Consider the following 21,349-nt stretch of genomic DNA (forward strand, 5'->3'; position numbering starts at 1 on the left):
CACCTGGACCAATAGCATACCCCCAGCAAGACAACAGAAACTACTTGGGACTCCATAACAACAACTTGGTAACACTCTAGCAACCACTTGGTAGTATCATAGCAACCAACTAGCAAGACCATAGCAACCACTTTGTAACACCTTAGCAACCACTTGGTAACACCTTAGCAACCACTTGCAACTAAATAGTAACTACAATTAGCAATCACATAAACTGCACAATCCCTCTGCATTTTCTCCTGGAAGTCATGAAAAGGAGAGCTACACTCACACTGACATTTGCACTTCTTTTGCAGTTTAGACTATGTGACTTAAGTCAACTATATAGTCTTTCCACAATTTCCAATGATTGACTAGTTGTAGCCTACTGATGTGATGCAATTTTATGGTACATTATTGTTTTGTGGTACACAATGCTGACTGGTACATAATACATGTAATGGGAATAAGCATACTAGCTGTATAAACAGACATTATAATGTAGTAAAACATAGCTAATATACTCCACTTCAAACATCTCAAAACATCTAGACAAAATGATTATTGATTATTTAAATTGTATATTATAATACATACATTACCACACATGTATACACACACACACACACACACACACACACACACACACACACACACACACACACACACACACACACACACACACACACACACCAATACATGTTAAGTAATTATAAAGGGCATAATAGGAAGGGATGGATGTGACACAGAGAGTGAGAGAGAGTGAGAGTGAGTGAGTGAGAGAGAGAGAGAGAGAGAGAGAGAGAAAGAGATATGTGCCTTAAAGCTAAACACAATTTTTTCTATTTAATATTGAGCACTATGCAATATTTGTTAGCAAGGTGCCTACCTGATGAATCCTGTGAAGAGCTTGCAAGACTTTATAATGTATAATTTAGGGGTGGGCATAGATTAATTTTTTTAATCTAAATTAATCTCACTGAAATCTTGAAATTAATCTAGATTTATCTATATTAAAATGGCTCATATGCGTGCTACCCAAGTAATGACTAGAAGTCAGTTTTTGAGATAGGGTTTCTTAATACAGGGGGTTCGTTAGACCAGGGGCTCATCTCCTGTTTTCAAAATGCATCAGCCCTATCCGGACGGGATTAGTTTTTCAGGGGGACGTCTGTGAAAAATATTTCACCCTTGTACTCAGTGATAAAACTCTTGCATCCGGACAGCAATTGAAAAAACAGGAGGACCCGTGAGTTTTTGGCTTTCTCGGTCACATGACATCGCCTTGTCACGTGATAGCATGTTTAATAATGTCACACTGCCAACTCTGATGATTCCTTTTTAACTTTTAACTTTACTACTGTTCAGTTCAGCATTTAAGATCTCCGTTTAAGTTAAGCTATTTTGTTAAACCAATACAGAAAACACATTATAAAAAATCGCTAATGAATGTAAATAGCTAAATAAATCCGTTAAATAAAATAAAATAAATCCATTTAAAAATCCAGTAAATCCATTTTCGCTCGCCGCTGTCTTTACGTGGATCTCCGTGAAAACGCGCGCCCAACGTGTAACTACGGTGCGTGGCAGTGGACATATAGCTGTTTTATTAAACGCGAGGTGATGTCTGCATGTATAAACTCAGACATGGGGATCCGGACGGGACTAAAATTACCAGACGACCACGGAGTACAGCGAAAAACAGTAGGTAATTCCGCCTGTAATTTTCTCTGAGGACGTCTGAGAAAAACACGGACATGCTCGTTCCGGACGGGATTAAAATCACAGAGGACCCCCCGTAAAAGAGAAAATTACCCCAGGACCCCCTGAGAAACTAATCCCGTCCGGATAGGGCTAATGACTGCTTGAGAAAGCTGTTCTACTTTGATACTTGAAGAAAAAAAAACATGCTCAATAAAATGTAGACTACTCATGTTCGGTTTATTCAGTTAAACATGAATTTGTAAGCCTACTGTACATTAAAAGGGGTTGATAACATGTTTATTCAGCTAAACATGATATTTGAAATGTAAGCCAACATTTAGTACATTTAACCTCACGGACGTAATTTGTAATTACGTAATTTTTTTCAAAAGCCGGTTTTGGTCCTCTGCAGTTTTAACGGTTAAAAAGAAATATTGAAATAGCGACGAATCTAGCGCTAGGACCATGCAGAAAACGACCGCTCCGAGCTCCGCTCCGGTAACACTTTACGTTCCTAAAAATGAATTTTCCATGAAGCAAACCTGGCGACTTCGTGGCTGCATCCATGTAAACACACGAACGATTTGTAAATCACAGGTTTGAAAACTCGTTCTCGCCCCTACTGTGCAATTTGGTTAGGAATACAGCCGAGCTAAACTATTAAGTTGAAAGTCATCATAGTTTGCCCACCCATTTTGACCCAGTTCCCAACTTTAAGAATAGATTAACGGCGATAATTTTTATATCGCCCGATAAGAGTATCAAATTAACGAACGCCGTTAACGCAGTTAACGGCCCACCACTAGTATAATTAATGAAATGAGTGGACTGGGCCCTATGTGGGAGTCTAGTGGCTTGGCACAGGATATCTTATCCTGTATATGATTATTACATACATTTATATCATTTCTTTCAGCTTGAGATTTAACATCAGAAACCAGGGGATGCAGGATTCAAAATCCTGTGTTCGATTTGAAAAGCATGAAACCTGATTTAAATAAAATACGATATGATATCTGATTTTCCAAGAAGCGTGGCGTATATACGATAAAACAACTTTTTGAAGCAGCGCTGCTCTAAAGCGCTTTTATTTGTCTACTTTTATTTTGAAAGCCTGCTTTAAACGCCATGCTTGAAATTTACCTGCAATGGCTTCAGTTGAGAACTCACACGCGCAAAATAACTCTTCGGCACCATGTGTAGACATGGGAGATAATTTTGTTCCATCAGAACTTGGAACAAAAGAATAGTAAGCTGGATATACGAATACAATTGTTTCCCCATTTATATCGTTTGCAATACATTGTGGCATGATTTGCCTATGAACAAACGCATCCTAAATCTAGCTAGGCTACATTAGCTAGCAACCAAATCTATACTTGGTCTTTCCTCATGCGGAACCACTTTTCTTATGTAATTTTCATAAACACGGGGCAGCCAATGTGCAGTTTGATACAAAGGAAAAGTAAAATGTATTTTCTGTAAATGCTTTTAGACTGTACGGAAATAAAACTCAAAAACTACATTGTCAAAGGAGACGGCGAGAACCCATGAACCTCTGACCGTTATGTTTCCCTCCTAGTTGGGACAATGCTTACAGAAGGGAGCTCGAGACTTACAAAGACATCGGGGATGTTGGAGAAATATGGTAATATCTTGGCTAGAAAATACCTAACATATCTTCCCCTGCACTGTTGGCTTACACTTGTATAGAGAGAGTTTTTAAGTGTTGTAATTAAGATGTGTAGTGGGAATGTGGCATTAGAAGATGTGGTTGGCCATTGCATCATCCACTCCATACAGATTAATTTTGTTACATATAAAGCAGTCGCACTTAGCTCAACAATATCCTGCAGAAAAAGAGCATTACTTACAATAATAAAGGAAACATCGGTTCATGTTTTTGCTACAGCCCAGTTCCTGCCCCTCCCTTTACTGTATCAGGCTGCTCAGGTCACTGGTCTCCTGTTTCATCTGTCCACAGGTTTGGGGAGGGAAGTATGAACAGAGTAATAAAATGGATGGAGAAGCAGAATATACCTCAACATGCAGCTATTCTAGACATTGGCACCGGAAATGGAGTCTTCCTCGTAGAACTGGAATGTCTCAATATGTCAATATATTTACATGGCACAAAACATTTATTTATTTTCTACATTAATTAAAACTCATTTTTGTTTTCCCTTAAGGCCAAGCAAGGTTTTACAAATCTTACTGGGATTGACTATTCCGGAGCATCGATACAGCTCACAAGAAGTATTCTGGAAGGAGAGGGCTTAACAGACATTAAAGTTCTGGTAGGAGTTCCTTATTTTGTGAGATGATTTTCTGAAAATCCTATCATAATCTTGAAGTTCATTTAATGCAATGTAATTTTGTTTGTAACTATTATTATTAAACATGCTTACATGTTTAAACATAAAATGAGAGTAGGCTACTTTGATTTTCTCGTGTCAGAAAAACTGAGTGTGTCTCTGCTCTGAATTTTGTGTAATTACAGGAGCAGGATTTTCTGGCCCTTGGCCCGGAGTTGAAAGGGTTTGATGTGTGTATAGACAAGGGCACCTTCGATGCCATTAGCTTGAGCCTCGAAGGGCAGGAAGTGTCGAAGCAACGTTATGTGACTTCACTGAGAGCTGCTTTAAAGCCACATGGCCACTTTATCATCACCTCCTGCAACTGGACCAGAGAGCAGCTACTGAAGATCTTCAGTCCAGGTACAGTAGCCAAACACAGTTAACACAAGTGGGTGTAAAAAAAAGAAAAAAAAAGAAGACTGAACAAGCATAGCAGCCAAAGTAGCATTCCCTCACTCCACCCCCTGGGTGTACATGTCAAATGCAGTGCATTAAAGATGAGTCTTGTGAGGATCAGATACACTCAGATACCTAGAACCACTGACCTTGACCCACACATGCTCAGTGAGTACAGTGGTACCTCGAGATACGAGTTTAATCCGTTCCAGACCCGTGCTCGTATCTCGAACTGCTCGGTTCTCGAAGCAATTTAACAATGTAAAGTATTGTAATTGGTTCCGGTCCTTAAAAAATTCACAAAACTAGCGTAAATGTGGAAAAAAAAGACATGTTCTTTATTAATAAAGGCACACGCAACATGTATAATTGATATACATATATACAGTATTGAAATACTGTACTGTATACACCGTACGTACTGTTACTCGTTGCAAAGCACACGTGCGAATGGCTGTGATGACCGGGTACAGGAGTCGACCTTACCAACACCTCAAGAATTAAAAAAACGCTATTGGCTGCTAGAACGCGCTAAATGACGTCATCTCCACACATACAGGTATGTTTGTGTTTTTGAACCTAATGTTGTGGGGGAGGGAGAGAAAGAAAAGCGTTTGAGTGTGTCTTTGAGCTGATTAATGATTAATTTTTTTCCATATAGTACTGTACTGCCACCTAGTGGTTCATGCTCGTATCTCGAGCGTGCACTCGGGTGTCGAACAGAAATTTTGCTCGTCTCGGTGCTCGTATCTTGGATCGCTCGTATATAGAGCAGCTCGTATCTCAAGGTACCACTGTATTTTTCTGTGTTTCACCTTTTTCTAAAGAATTAAGAAAATATATTGCACACTTCAGCAGGCCAATTGCAAATACAAAAGAAAAAGGTCAATAAAAAAAGTTAACAATAAGTTCATTAAATGCTTCTCTGTGGGATCATATCGCTTTACATTTATCATTAGTAATTTTTATGTGTTTTATGTGTGTGTCTTGTAGGCTTTGATGTGGTGCAAGAGTTGCCTACTCCTCGTTTCCAGTTTGCTGGGGTGACTGGAAATAGTGTCACAGCTTTGGTTCTCAGAAAGCACAGCTGACCTCTGTGATTATGACCCAACCTTGAATGCTCTGTAGGCAGATGTGGAAGTCATTCTTTTGTAAATGTCCACTGTTTTTGCACATTATTAATATAAAAATAAAAAACTGCACTATAAATGTTGTGCTACATTCACAGTGGGTCGTTTTAAGCTTTGTTTTAGTCATAGTGACTCACCAGTAGACAGAATCAATGCTCTGAACATTTAAAGCATGTTTACCTCCTGATGTGAGAGGCATAATCAAGTGTTGGTTTTCTTTTGCTTTATTTTTGTGGCTGGTATTGTGCAACAAATTCTCTGCCTAATGGTATCAACAAAGGAAATGACAAAACATATTTCACCTCATTTAACCAGGGCAGAAACATGCTAGAATTTTTTTTTTATCCAGCTTTTGTGTTTATCAAGAAACAAGCGGTCATTGGTTCTAGATTAAAGAAAGTTGTGTATTGTTTACTGGAAGACTACATGTGTTTAGAAATAGTTTGAAACAAGCTATTAGGAAGGCATGTAAGTAAAAATCTGTTAGTTTTAACACTACATAACTACATAAGTGCTCAGAATACACTGACTTCAGACAGACAGCAACACTGCATTTGGCTATATTACAAATGTTTGCATATGATTTGACAGACAGTAGGCATGAGTCTGTTGCCCTAGACTTTATTCCAGTAGTACATTAGCAATCCCACATGAGGGCAGTATGTATCAATTCAAAAGGTAAGTGCCATCCAAATATCGGAAATTAGGTGTTTCTGGTTATTTATGATATTATTTGACATACTGTTCATGTTCTTGTCCAGAGGTGTTAAATCAGTGATGCACAAAGTATAATAGAATAAAGTCAGAATCTGAAAGGTCCCCAGTTGTTAAAAAAAAAAAGTTGTATCTCTCATCCTTCCTAGAATAGGATAGTTTCTCCAACTGGATCACTGAATTATCAAAGGGGGCTTTACTGATTTAATTATGCATGAATTAATGAGTCTCAGGAACATGCATTAATGACCACAACTAATCACAGGTCCTGAATGACACTTCACCACAGTTGTAAAAGGCAGCGTTATGTTTTTTAGATACTTTAAACCTCAAGTCAGAGAAAATCATCATCATCTCTGCTCCACTTACCAAGAGTGTGGGGAAGTTCAGTCTGCTCCTCTCCTGTTAGAAACTGAAAGATTTATGCATGTCACAGCATGTACGTTTCTTGGCTAATAAATTTCTATTTCTGGCACGTGCCCAGCCCCTTAAAAAACATTAAAAGTCCTACACCATGATTGGCTTCCACAGAATGTTGAAAGGTGCTAAACATACAAAAATGACGTGAACCATTTGAGAACAGTAACACGGTCACTTACCAGCAATTGGTCAGGTTTGGACCACAGGACTGGTACTGGGTTTACTAATGTAGCAGATAACTCAATGCAGCAGTTAAATGGACACATATAAGTGACATTGCTATCATGGATAGACTCAAATTTGCGCCACACTCACTACCATCCCACCATGTCTCATGTTTTTGTCAGTATTGTGTTGGGAATGACCATGCAAATAATATCTGGACAGCAGATCTGGTTGTCTTGTGGTCTCAAACTGACCAGCAATGAATTGGGCAGAGAGTGGATGACCAATTGCACATGGCCACTGACTAATTTTTTAAGTGCTTTTTAAAATAGCCACAATAAACATTGTCACTAAATGTCTATGTCCAAACCAGAATCCACAAAGAGACTGCAGTTAAGGTAAATAAACCATGTGGGACGGCATATGGATGAAACTGTTAGTGAAATGTTGGGGCTCTAAACTAATCCTCCTCTGGGTGGCGCTGCATAATGTAATTGGATTCAAGTCCGAAATGCACAAATGTAGGATTAAAATGGAGGCAGCAGGAAGAGGAAAGATTCATGAGAGAAGTTGGTGAACAAAACTCAAACTCAGGTAAAGACTTGTGGGGACTGACGGGTCCTCAGGCTGATTAGGGATCATGAGGGTCAGGAATCCATGATGAATGTGATGGTAGATTATTTATTAAAATCTCTGGAGCAGAGGTTACAGGAGGATGGAATGTCTAGGTGGGATTATTCATTGCAGTGGGGTTTGTGTGTGTGTGTGTGTGTGTGTGAGAGAGAGAGAGCAAGAGAGAGCGATACATGAAAATGACTACAAAACATTAAAATCCAGACTAATAATAATTTGATTCAAATGCATATATTTCCTCCTAACTGGAATATAATAATTTCTTAAATGGTTGTTTAACCTGGCTCCACAAGTACCTATGATTTTCTAACACAGCTCCACTGAGAATAAATACCTGACTATTTCAAAGACCTAAAGGGCATATTGCCCCTTATGAAGGCCGTCCAGTGTAGTTTCCTCCATTTCAACCTTGTACAGCACTGTTAACCCTCATGCCCTCCTCGGGCATTTTTGTACATTTTTTTCAAATTTTTTTTTTCATTTAATTATCATTTTGACTATGTTGCAGCAAGTGGTATGAATTTTTGCAGAAAATCTACTTTTTTATAAAATTTTTGAAATCTAATATTTTTTACTCTTACACGTCATCCATACTTGCTCGATGCATTTTGCACCCTCTGGACACCTTCGTGGCAAAAATGTACACGCACCAAAAAACTGCTCTTAAATCATAATACATCAATATTTTATCTTGCTTTTTTTTTCATAAATCACTTAATCAATTTCAGACCTACTCAAAACTACCAAACATGAAATTATTTTCAGGATTTTAACCCTTTAAATGACAGTTAAATTATTTGAAGTATTGCAATTTTTTTGGAAAAAAACACAAAAAATTGATTATTTTCCATAAAACAAACAGTAGACAGATGGGGCATTGGTGGTAATTAGAGTCTTAGATATGGCAAAGATTAGTAACAAAATTGTTTTGATTGCATTATTATTTTTTATGTAGTGCCAGATTTCATATTTTGCACCCTTTGGACACCTTTGTGGCAAAAATGTACATGCACAAAATCAGCAATAAAATCCTCATATGTCAACATTTTTTTTTTGCTTTTTTTTCATAAATCACTTAATCTACTTCAGCCCTGATCAAAATGATCAAATATTCAATCATTTCCAGAATTTTAACCTTTTAAATGACAGTTTAATTACATGAATGATTAATTATTTGTTTAAAAAACCCACAAAAATTGAATTATTTTCCATATAATAAATACTAGATGGATGGGACATTGGTGGAAATTAGAGTCTTGGATATATCAAAGATTAGCAAAAAAATAGATTTTATTGCATTATCAATTTTTATGTAGTGCCACATATTCCCTCTGAACACCTTCGTGGTCAAAAATGCCCCATTGACTTCCATTGAAACCACGTTTTTTGATCTCACTGCAGTTATAGTATAAAACCATGCATTTTGAAATGTCAGTATTTCATTTTGAAGAAAAGTAGTGAAATTTGACATTTTTACTATATTCCATTGGATTCAGCCATTTTTCCATTTTAGGCTGATGAATGAAATTCTTGTAATTTTGCCAGTTATATTATGGAGTCATGTGACTAACAGGGAAACCCCAAGTGTGTGTGTGTGTGTGTGTGTGTGTGTGTGTGTGTCAAGTCAAGTCAAAGTTTATTTGTATAGCGCTTTTAACAACTCAAGTTGTCGCAAAGCAGCTTTACAGGATTTACAAGGTTAACAATACTATGGGTCCAGAACCCTAATGAGCAAGCCAAAGGCGACAGTGGCGAGGAAAAACTCCCTATGATGGTGGGGAATAGGAAGAAACCTCGGGAGAACCAAGACTCAAAAGGGAACCCATCCTCCATTGGGCGGCCCGTTAACACACAAATACACAAGTCACACATAATTCACACAATCAGACTAGGTAAAAGGTAGAATTGAAAGTTCTGGGTTTTGATATTGTCACTGTAAATGTCTGTTGATGAATGCCAGGCTTTTATTCCGTGTCGGAGCAGTGATGCTGGTATTGTAGGCTCCGACTGCAGTGTTAATCCCCAGGTGAACCCCGGTATCAGCACATCCACCGGCAGCCAGACCATCCCCCAGGTGTGTGTGTGCGTGTGTGTGTGTGTGCGTGTTCAGTTTAGAAAGAAAGAAGGAATTGAAGAAAGAAAGAACACTTTTGTTGTAATTGTTATTGCTGTCACAAATGTACAATGGAATTAGAACTCTGAATTTCACTATAACCCCTAACCATAACACAACAATACACACATATGGAACAAGAGGCAGCCATGTAAGGTGCCTGGAGAGCCTTTGCTCAAGGGCCCATAGTGGTCCTAATGAGGGTGGGGTACAGATGGGGGCTGACTTCTCTAACCTCTGGACCAACTTTGAGTTTAGCTACTAAAATTTTAGTTTAGGTAATTTCAAGCAGACCAGCAGGCACTGCAGCATGTGACCTGGTGCTCTCTACAAATACACATGTTACACTTGGTGCAGGTGGTAGAGGACCTCTTCTTTAGGCCTGTGCACAACCAGCACACACCTCTCTTTCTGGTGGCAGTAGTGCCAATTATCAGTTATATATCAGTATATATAAAGAAGAGGACAAGAGGCCACCGGGCGGTCCACCTCCTACAGCTGTAGGAGGCGGACCGCCCGGTGACCTCTTGTCCTCTTCTTTAATTGCATCGATATCTCTGCCTTCAATGCTTTTGTGCTGTTCACTTCTGTGGATCCCTCGTGAAACCAGAAAAGAACATACAGACGGAGGCTGTTCTTAGAGGAGCTGGGGAAATCCATGGTGTCCTCAGAGATTGCGCGGAGACGGCACCCTCCACGTACAGCAGCTGCTGCTGCCATGGTGATGGATTTGCAGGCCCCTGTTGCTTCTCATACAGAAACAACTGATATAGCCATTGGCACTACTGCCACCAGAAAGAGAGGTGTGTGCTGGTTGTGCACAGGCCTAAAGAAGAGGTCCTCTACCACCTGCACCAAGTGTAACATGTGTATTTGTAGAGAGCACCAGGTCACATGCTGCAGTGCCTGCTGGTCTGCTTGAAATTAACTAAACTAAACTTTTAGTAGCTAAACTCAAAGTTGGTCCAGAGGTTAGAGAAGTCAGCCCCCATCTGTACCCCACCCTCATTAGGACCACTATGGGCCCTTGAGCAAAGGCTCTCCAGGCACCTTACATGGCTGCCTCTTGTTCCATATGTGTGTATTGTTGTGTTATGGTTAGAGGTTATAGTGAAATTCAGAGTTCTAATTCCATTGTACATTTGTGACAGCAATAACAATTACAACAAAAGTGTTCTTTCTTTCTTCAATTCCTTCTTTCTTTCTAAACTGAACACACACACACTTGGGGTTTCCCTGTTAGTCACATGACTCCATAATATAACTGGCAAAATTACAAGAATTTCATTCATCAGCCTAAAATGGAAAAATGGCTGAATCCAATGGAATATAGTAAAAATGTCAAATTTCACTACTTTTCTTCAAAATGAAATACTGACATTTCAAAATGCATGGTTTTATACTGTAACTGCAGTGAGATCAAAAAACGTGGTTTCAATGGAAGTCAATGGGGCATTTTTGACCACGAAGGTGTTCAGAGGGAATATGTGGCACTACATAAAAATTGATAATGCAATAAAATCTATTTTTTTGCTAATCTTTGATATATCCAAGACTCTAATTTTCACCAATGTCCCATCCATCTAGTATTTATTATATGGAAAATAATTCAATTTTTGTGGGTTTTTTAAACAAATAATTAATCATTCATGTAATTAAACTGTCATTTAAAAGGTTAAAATTCTGGAAATGATTGAATATTTGATCATTTTGATCAGGGCTGAAGTAGATTAAGTGATTTATGAAAAAAAAGCAAAAAAAAAATGTTGACATATGAGGATTTTATTGCTGATTTTGTGCATGTACATTTTTGCCACAAAGGTGTCCAAAGGGTGCAAAATATGAAATCTGGCACTACATAAAAAATAATAATGCAATCAAAACAATTTTGTTACTAATCTTTGCCATATCTAAGACTCTAATTACCACCAATGCCCCATCTGTCTACTGTTTGTTTTATGGAAAATAATCAATTTTTTGTGTTTTTTTCCAAAAAAATTGCAATACTTCAAATAATTTAACTGTCATTTAAAGGGTTAAAATCCTGAAAATAATTTCATGTTTGGTAGTTTTGAGTAGGTCTGAAATTGATTAAGTGATTTATGAAAAAAAAAGCAAGATAAAATATTGATGTATTATGATTTAAGAGCAGTTTTTTGGTGCGTGTACATTTTTGCCACGAAGGTGTCCAGAGGGTGCAAAATTTGAGGAGGGCATGAGGGTTAAGTATTGTGAATATTTCCCTGCATTGGACTGAAAGAGACCACCACAGTACTGCAGACCCAGACATTTCTGACCATGCATTAGATTTAAACAATACAGCTCATTTTTTTCAAAACACACATAAAAGTGACCAACCCATGTATCACTACATCCAAGAAAATCTAGGAATTTAAAGAACTTCATTGCCCATTGTGTAGATCCCACTGATCTAAAGGATCAAAAGGATCTCAAAGGGTTTTCTGCAGTAACACTGCACTATAAATAACTGCCATCAAGTGAATGTCTCAACTCTGAGCTTAATATACATTTTCATGCTTTGATCATAAAGAGTGTGTAACATTATGGTCATATGGTATGCATAATATATTATTACTTCTCACGTTTGTTCCATCCTGATCAGGAAAGGTAGGTTTTGAAGCACATTGGTACCCACTCACCACCGTTACATCATCCAGGTGGTGGTACACATTACAGCCACACAACTGGCAAGATTTACTGATGTTTTATATTTTAGGTGGACACTACTGGGAAGTGTCACAGAGTAGGCAGTAAGGGTTAAGAAGCATCTTAATGTTGTGTTTCACACTGTTGACAATCAGAATGAATGAAGAGTGTATCAGCACTGCCCATCATCCTTCTTTTTGCTCTCTTTCTCTTTCTCCGGGTCATTTTTTTTAAAAGAAGTGGCCTGATAGCTCCACCTGATAAGACAATGACAGACTGTCCAGGACAGGACTGCTACCACAGCAACTGGGAAGGAGCAATAAACGACTTTGGCTTTAGGCCATAGTGAAACGTAGCGTTAAAGTAGGAGAAATTCCTCCACACCTCTCAGCATATTACACGCTTCCCTCCCAGCAACGAAAGGGAATCAACAACAAAGCCTTTGAAAGGGTCCACATGCATATTCTCTGAAAGCATTTTGAAAGCATGATTCCTATAGACCTGTTCACGTTTACTTTTCTGTTTGTTTTTATTTTTTTCCCAGACAAAGTAGGTGGAAAGTCCTGGATATGGAAGAGATGCCCCAGATGACATCAAGTCTGCTCCATTAAATAAATGGGTAAATTAACACATTTCTATGATTATTATTTGCAGGTAGAAAAATTAGCCTGATTTAGCCTAGAGTTAAAGAACTCACACTATGTCTTCAATATTTGACTGGATTGTGGGTGTTGTGCTTTAATTAGATAGAGAAAAAGGTTTTTTATTCTGAATATTTTGGATGTCTGTTAGGACAGTATATTTGCACATTTATTTATTTTTTGTTTTAAACAGGTAGCTATTTAAGCCAAGAGAAAATATGTGTGGTAAAAAATGAAGAAATTACATAATTTAAATAAATTATGGTGTGTGTGTGTGTTGATGGAATAACATATGTATAATGTATGTATAATTTAGTTTGAGATTAATTTGAGTGCTAAAATGTTTCCTTGTATGTTCATTAGTAGAATATCTAACTGTTGAGTATGTTCACTTATCAAAGTCTCTTATTGATATTTGTGCTGTTTTGTACTTTGCTACCACATAAAATTCATGTTGAATTGACTAATTACTGGAGATAAAGTTAACCACCAGTTGTGATGGTCTACCAATGATACTGAGAACCCACCGAACCACCAGACTCCCTGGGGGTTGACAGCATTAGCAGTTCACACAGTTCCACTTTTATACAAACCTTTCCAAAGCACTTAACATGGTCATTGCTGTCCGTCTTGTACTTCTGCTGCCCTCTGTTCAAACCTCTCCCCTATGTGGGGCTCTACCCCGTCTTTCTTGCTGATATCCATGTTGATTTAATGCTTAAAATTAATTTCTGCTGCAGAGTTTATGTCTCTGTTGAATAATTAGCTGCTAAAACTGTTTCTCTAATTGATCCTGCAAGGCATGTAAATCATGCTGATGTTCCTCCTTTCTGTCTCTCTAAGCCTGGAGAGTAATCTCATTACGAACAACACCAGACTCACCAAGGTGCATTACAACACATTTTAGCTGCTCACAGAGAGCCGTCTCCATTAGGTAAATCCCCACTGCAGTTAGCTAACCGGAGAGTCTCAAGAACTTGCAAATCCTAGAACTATCAAATCTGGTGCAGATTAAGCCTACATTCGATTGCGTTTAAACTCAGGTCTGTGTTCACTTATCTTTTCGTTCTTTCATCCATCCATCTGTCCATTGATTTTTCTGCTCTGCCAGATATCAGGGAAATGTCGTCAAAGTTGGCACAGAGTTTAAGGCTATGTTGGCTTATGTGTTCATGCTGCTTCTTTATCTTTGCCTCTAATACTTGTTCAGCAAACTTTATCAATCCAACTTAACAGATTGCTTACAAATATCCCCATTGCAATTTTAGCAGTTCTCACCGGTTGCCTTGGCATCACATGCTGTGTACTTTCTGCTGCCAGTAGGCTGAACAAAGTGAACTAAAGGCATGGTTTCCATGCTCTTCAGAGATCCTGGCTCTATAAATACACATTAATAAAAATGTTCCTTGCTGATCAAATCTGGCATGTCTACTTAACCCAGGGCATTGCTCAATGTCATTTGTTTCTCTTGGCTAGAGAATCTTCTCTAGTTTTGTTTTCTAAGTGTATATGCACTGCTCTATTCATATTGTTCTTTTTGTGTTTATAGTCATGGCCTGGCAGTCATGGCCTGGTGGTTAGGGAACTGGTCTTGTGACCGGAGGGTCATGGGTTTGATACCCAGCCCTGAAGCCATGACTGAGGTGCCCCTGAGCAAGGCCCTTAACCCTCAATTGCTCACTTATCTCATAAAAAATGAGATAAAAATGTAAGTCGCTTTGGATAAGGGTGTCTGCCAAATAATGTAAATGTATAGAATGTGGTCCTGCAAGGGTATGATGATTTCATGGTGGTGTGTATGTCCTGCATGTCTGAGGTTCGGGGCATTTGATCTCAGTGGTTACCCTTGTAATGTCAATTCGTAATTATGCAGCAGTCTCTGCTACTATAGATATTCTTGTGGTGCCAGATAAGTACCTAATCTAATCTAATAGAATCTAATAATTTAAGATTCTACTGTTAATCTATTTGAAATGAAGACACCTTCAAACAGAGCAGCTTCAGATTCAAACTGAGCAGCACCATCACTACCTTCAGTGCCTTCACGGCCCCCTCTGCAGACTTGCCTTGTCCTTGAATGCTGTTTTGTATTTTCCTGTCTCATTGAGAAAATATCCTGGCTTTCAGGGTTAACGTCAGTGAATCATGTTATAGATGACATGGTGCAGACAACCCGGGTAACCAGATTTATGTTGTAGGGACTGCACAGGATATTAGAAAGCAACAGACTGTTCCCAGCTAGGCTTGCACCCCACTGGTTTTACAGACGTTTGCTATTCAAACAGATAGATGAGTAGCACACTATGACAACACAGATCCTTGAAGATGCAAGTTGTGCTCTCTCTGGTTTCAAGGGAGACTTTGTGCCTCTGGCTAGCACAGTCTATGTGTCTGTACATCTGTACGGCCTCTTCTGCATAATCAGTCACATCCTTTCTGCTATCAGCGAAGCAGAAAGATGTCTTAAATAGTCTGATTTGTTTGCCATTGATGGCAGTCATGAAAATCATTTCAGGACATCCTTTATCTTTAAAGTCCACACTACTTTTGGAATTGAATGGGCCTTTGTATCCTAGGCCACCTGTTCTGTAATGCTTCATCTTCAGATCAGAGTCACTCGTAGTATCACCATGGCCAGCAAAAGTTAATCCTTGAGAAAACTGCACAGACTTTATAGCAGACATAACCTGCTGCTCTTCTGTCAGGGCTGTGGACAGCTGCACATTTATAAGCTCCAACCTTTGGTGACTGGCACTTTGTGTGTGACTTTTGGAGGAGCATTCTCCATTCTGCCTCACTGCTCTTCCTCAGGAGCAGATCTGATAAACTGCTTCCATTTAATTTATGTAAATGCCAACTGATTAGTGGACAAAAGTAAGATAAACAAGCAATTTACGACTAAGTGGATTATGGAAACCCACCAACTGACCGGTCTCTTGGATATCAAAGCCTTTAGCCTCAGTTTCTTCAATGCTTTATTGTAAGACAGAACATTAATTCCTAGTAAGAAGGTCCTAGGAAGGTATTCTCCGGCATGTGAAGCATCGCATCCTGTAGGTCAGGACACTGATAAGAAGTAGCTTTGGGCTGTTCAATTAGCATTGAGTTCTAGCATAAAATGAAAGGTGATGATCTTATTTATTCTGTCTCAGAGGTCACATATTTTACATATTTTAGAGTTAGTAAAATAATGAGAAATAAGCAGTAATGAAATTATATTCCAAATATATTTTTCAGGTATAAGAATTGTTACGGTGACAGCCCCGGACCCTTCCCTGTGGGCGTGTCGCTACGTTGTCTGCGTGTCGTTATGTCCATGTTTGTAGTTCCGTGGGTGTGGGTCGTTTGTGAGCGTGTTCGTAGTCGCACCTGTGCCTTGTCTCGAGATCACGAGGGTATGTGTTAATCACCTATTTAATGTGCGTTCGCGTAATGTCTTGTGCTTGTCTTTGTCTAAAGTTCGTGCTTGAGTGAGCTACATGTAAGTGTGCTTGCGCGATTGCGCCTGGACTTCACTTCTTGTTCCACGTAATAAACGTTTGTGTCAGCACCAAAGCCTTCGTCGTGCCTGCCTCCACCCATCATCACAAGAATACCATGCAACACAAATGGAAATGAGGGCTAGATTTGGGTCATTTGATTTGCTTATGTTAGCTTCCTTAATTTCTTAGATCATTTCTTTGTGGTTCATGGTCTTTTAAAATATATAAATGGAAGATATTATTAATTCAATCTTGTAAGGTAGGAATATTATTTTGATGGTGTACACAACAAAATAGGTTTCAGTTAGAAGTAGGAGTTTACAATATTTGTCTTGTGTGATAATATTTGCATACTGCAATAAAAAGTGAAAACATTGAATGAACAACAATGTTGTTTGAATTTGAATCCATAGATATTCTGCAAACTTTCTTTTAAAACATACATGGATTACACTGTCTAAGTTTATAGTAAATATGACAGGTCCGCTAATAATTCATTGACAGATTATTACATAACATCAAAAACAATTTATAGCACAATAAAAAGTGCATACAAACATGAAAATTACAGCTGTGCTGACTAAAGAAACTCATAATTTAATGCAAAATGATGCAGTGAACTACTCTGTATATTTTTATTCTTGTTAACTGGGTGTGTATAGTAAGTTATAGTCCATTCTGTCTGAAATACAAATTGTTTGTATGAGGACATACATTATCACTGTGATTGATGATCAGTGAGACTCTAATGTCAGTACTTCATCAAACTGAGTCTGAAGAAAAGGACCCCGATCCAACCTACATCACATTATTGATTTATTATGCATGTATTCATTTTACCTCGGAAGTATAATGAATCCTTAGAGATGGGAACGTTTATTGGAGTGAGACATACAATATTTGCAGCCTGAATATTAACTAGTCTAAATATCTTACAGGTGTCATCACATTCTAGTGAAGCCCCTTCACGCCAAAACAAATCAGATGGGAAAGCCAGCACAAACAAGTACATGTAAAAATGGCACAATCAACAGTATCATCTCATATATACTGAAAAGAAGATCTGACAAGAATATCCTTGGCCTTTGTCCACCTGCCATAGGAATGTCATACATAATATATAAATATATATAAGCCCGCTATAAGCCCGCTAATGCAGAGGTCAAATCAAATTGAATTGACAATTAGTATGTTGCATGCAACAGGAAGACGGCATTTAGGAATCTAAAGGCATGACCCAAACATACTTATATTGATTTGATTGGCAATAGTCCATACAACTGTTTGCAAAATGATTTTTAAAGATACAAAACTATTTCACTCATGACAAATCTAAAAACATTTTTGACAAACTATAGAATATTTTTCTTATTTATTTAAGTTAAACAATATTAATTTGTTGGAATAAAACCAGTATATAATGTAATATATCATTATATTTTATTATTATTATTATAGTTTATATAATATAATTATTATATTATATTATTTTATTATTATTGTTTATCATGCAGTGTAGCAGTGTTAGGTCTGGTTGTGTAGTGTACTTCAGTCTAAACTTAATATTCATTGTGTGACATTTTTGGTAAATCTCCAGTTTTGAAGCATTTCTCTTTTTAAATACAGACATACGTTACATTGAAAATTCTCAATAACCAAACAAGATGGCTAGAATCACAGCAAAAATGATTTGGAAGAAAATGTCCTGTTATTTCTTAGCTTCTGATTTTGTACTTTTCTATTTAAAATGAAAAAAAAAAAGAATTTATATTCACTTGTTACATTCTCAAAGGTCTAGGAGTAAAATAAAACCATACTTAATTAAAACATACCAAAGCAGCCAGTACACCCAAACACAAAACCCATATCAGAAAAATAGGATTTTTGCAGTAGTGGAAAGTACTAGAAATTAAACATTTAAATATTAATGAGGCTAATCTGTATTTCTCTGACTATTTCTTTGCATTTTTGAGCATTTTACAGTTAGGATGTACAGTACTTTCAGTGTGGACATCTTCATAGGTGATCAAACACTTAGCTGAGCTGAAGTTTGGATTGGTTAGACATTTACTGTTGTACTGACTGAGCAGTATTGTGAGTTAGTGTCTGCTCTCTGAACAAATGTGGAGAGTTATTAAATGGCTCTGGAAGATACGCAAACAATGTGCATGCTTAAATAAAAGAAGGATTCAATCAGATTAACAGCATATGGGCATGGAGGAACCAATAATTTGGAGTACAATAAAAATAACTAAAACACAGGTGTAAATTAAAAGTTGGCAGTGAACAAATATGTCAAGCAAAACAACTCTGGTAAAGACTGGATGATTTATCCTTCCAGTTTCTGAAGTTTCTTTTTGAGCAATTTCAAATGCTGTAATAAAAACATAAGTAAGTACTACATTGAAGTTACATTGCAAAGTAGAATATTAGAACAGAATACTCTAAAACAGATGTTTTCTAGAGAAACAGCAACAATGCCATTGTTTAACATTTCCAATGGAAACACATTGTCACTGTGAGTAAATATTATAGTTAAATGTAGAGCAGTGAAATTGATAAAGAGAGACTCTGTCTTAGCTGGCTGGGAGAGCAGCACAAGCTCTCTCTCTGTCTCTCTGTCTCTCTCTCTCTCTCTCTGTCTCTCTCTCTCTCTCATTCTCTCTCTCTCTCTCTCTCTCTCTCTCTCTCTCTCTCTGTTTAAAAGGTGCACTGAGGCCTGTCCAGAGGGTGCTCAACGGTCACTGATAGTGATGCTGCCAGGAAAATCCGGTGCTCTCAGTCTGCTTTCTGTATGGGCAGCTTTGAAATCTGGGAAAGTGGCTCTGTGCCTCTCAGCAAATGCAATCCATTTTAACAAGGCTCAAGCCCTTTCAGGAGCCTGCTGTATTTCACTGAATACAGCCTCCTCTAGTTGGTTTCATTCCGGGGTTAGTAGCAACCATCAAAATGTTCATATTACTGAGTACCTGACTATCACTAAGCTTTTGAGAAAAGGGCAATGTTAGAAAGAGGTACAAAACAAAAACATTAAAAACCTGAAATGGAGAATGTTTAAGCAAATTTTCTTTGACAGCAGTAAAGAAAGTAATTAGTTCTGTACCTTTTGGGGCAATGCTATTAAGACGAGCTTCAAAACTGCAGAATAGATAGCCCATCTTTGTACAACACTTACAGTGGAAAAACATATTCAAAGTATATATTGCAATTGTGCTGTTTTCATGACCTACTTTGCCACATTCATTGCAGCCCTGAAGCTAAATTATTCAATCAGCTCATATAAATAGAGCTTTACTTCAGTCAATCCTGTATTATGTCACTTCCTTATAATAGAAATGTATTAATAGCTATCAGAGACAGGACAGACACCCCTCCCCCCATGTATTCAAAGTCTTTGTTCATTTCACTTTGCTTGAGCTTTCACAGTAAACCAGTACAAATGGATTAAATCCTGGACTAGTATTCAGCACAGAAGTATGCAAAACAATGCTTGTAACTGAAGCATGTTTGGGGGTTTCAAGTCAAAGTAAATTTGGACTATTGCTTTGCATAGATTTGACTGAATTTAGATCTTAGCATCAGAACACTAATACAAGAAGCAACATGTACTGCTATCTAAAGAAACTTCACATCAGTGAAACCTCAGCAGCAGACAAGAAACATTATCGACAGCTCTGAGTCTAAAAAAAGTTACCAAGGCTCAAGGGATTCACAGACCCACTATCAGTCCAAATAGAGATAGAGTGGGAGTTCTGCAATAGAGGAGTGAGCCAAATGTTCCCCAAGGGCAACTTGAGCTACTGATCAATATCTACAGGAAGCATTCTATTGCAGTGTGTACAGCGACATGACTAGTTGTTGGGCAATTACTTTTCCAGCCAGGGGCACTGGGTATTCCTTAATGCGCCAATCAAGAAATGGTAAACAGTGCCGTTGGTGATTCAGGGCTTGCTCTGTGTTTTCAGACAGAGAGTGTAGACATGATGTTATTATTTCAAAGCCTCTGCACTGTAGAATTTAAGTTTGGTTTCTCATTTGATTCCTGATTAAGGCATTACTGCTTTAATCACTACAATATCCTTTTTGCCTAATACAATTTGTTAAATATGTAATATTGCTGATGATAGAGATGTGCGGAAATGGAGAAAAGACAAGTAAACTTCATATTGGTCAGATGTGTTACCAGATATCTCAAACTAAATGTTATTTGGTTATAAATATCTATGCCAGTCTAAAACTGATATAGGTGACCTGATCTGGATATTGCATTTTTCCAGAATATTGGAAACTTTATCTTTAATGCTGTATAGAAATTTAAATATCAAAAGGTGTCTTTATGAAGTAACATAAGTACCCCATGTCATTGAGACTGGAGCTGCAATCAGTTCACAGTGATGAGTGAATGCATAAACTGGGAGTGTGATGATGTGACAAATTGCAGTCTGTGACTGAACCTTGGGTGCCTCCTGTGAAATAGAATGCATGACTCTCTAAGCATCATATGTCATCCATTTGTACAGAGGTGACACGGTTTTCAGCTGATTCAAACTTGGACTGAATGCATGAATGCAAGCTTGGGCATTCAAACTGGCTAGATCTGGAACTTCAAAGTCTCCATGTATTAGACCACCGATTTCTATCAAAACATGCATTTAGTTATAGCTATCTGGATTCTAAGGTTCATAGCTTTTCGAGCAAGTTATAGATACATAAAAACTTAATTAGGTACTTATATTGACTCAGAGGACTTGCATTATTCCCCATCTCAGCTTCCCTTCAAATAAAAAACCCTTCAAAATACTGAGATCTTGACAGGCTTGGAGGGTTTAGTCACACCACTACACATAGGATCATGTGTGGAAATAATTGTGGATAGATAGCATGGTAAGGTGTGACTCTGGGAACGTGAAAGAGGGAACATTTTTCCTCCACCTCTGTGACCTGAGCT

General features: G+C 37.9%; 2 protein-coding genes across 4 annotated transcripts in view; both read left to right on the forward strand.

Moving 5' to 3' along the window:
- The first annotated feature begins 2,786 nt into the window (after positions 1-2,786).
- eef1akmt2 (EEF1A lysine methyltransferase 2) lies at positions 2,787-5,645 on the forward strand. Of its 3 annotated transcripts, XR_013121954.1 has the most exons (8): positions 2,787-2,932; positions 3,266-3,331; positions 3,668-3,781; positions 3,872-3,980; positions 4,184-4,400; positions 4,876-4,995; positions 5,098-5,224; positions 5,430-5,645. XR_013121954.1 is itself a non-coding variant. In XM_076979013.1 (6 exons), the coding sequence occupies exons 1-6, from the start codon at positions 2,832-2,834 to the stop codon at positions 5,525-5,527; spliced, it is 705 nt and encodes a 234-aa protein (XP_076835128.1). In that variant the 5' UTR covers positions 2,787-2,831; the 3' UTR covers positions 5,528-5,645. The 3 variants fall into 3 exon arrangements, 1 of the variants encoding a protein (XP_076835128.1); XR_013121953.1 differs by having other exon boundaries at positions 4,876-5,224; XM_076979013.1 differs by lacking the exons at positions 4,876-4,995; positions 5,098-5,224.
- A 1,764-nt stretch (positions 5,646-7,409) lies between these two features.
- The window catches only part of insyn2ab (inhibitory synaptic factor 2Ab), a 119,446-nt gene continuing 105,506 nt past the window's right edge, over positions 7,410-21,349 (forward strand). The window contains exons 1-2 of the mRNA XM_076978907.1: positions 7,410-7,459; positions 12,823-12,897. The gene's annotated coding sequence lies outside the window, so the exon portion shown is untranslated. The remainder of the gene's footprint in view (positions 7,460-12,822; positions 12,898-21,349) is intronic.

The sequence above is a fragment of the Brachyhypopomus gauderio genome, chromosome 17 (genome assembly GCF_052324685.1).
Source record: "Brachyhypopomus gauderio isolate BG-103 chromosome 17, BGAUD_0.2, whole genome shotgun sequence".
Taxonomy (NCBI): domain Eukaryota; kingdom Metazoa; phylum Chordata; class Actinopteri; order Gymnotiformes; family Hypopomidae; genus Brachyhypopomus; species Brachyhypopomus gauderio.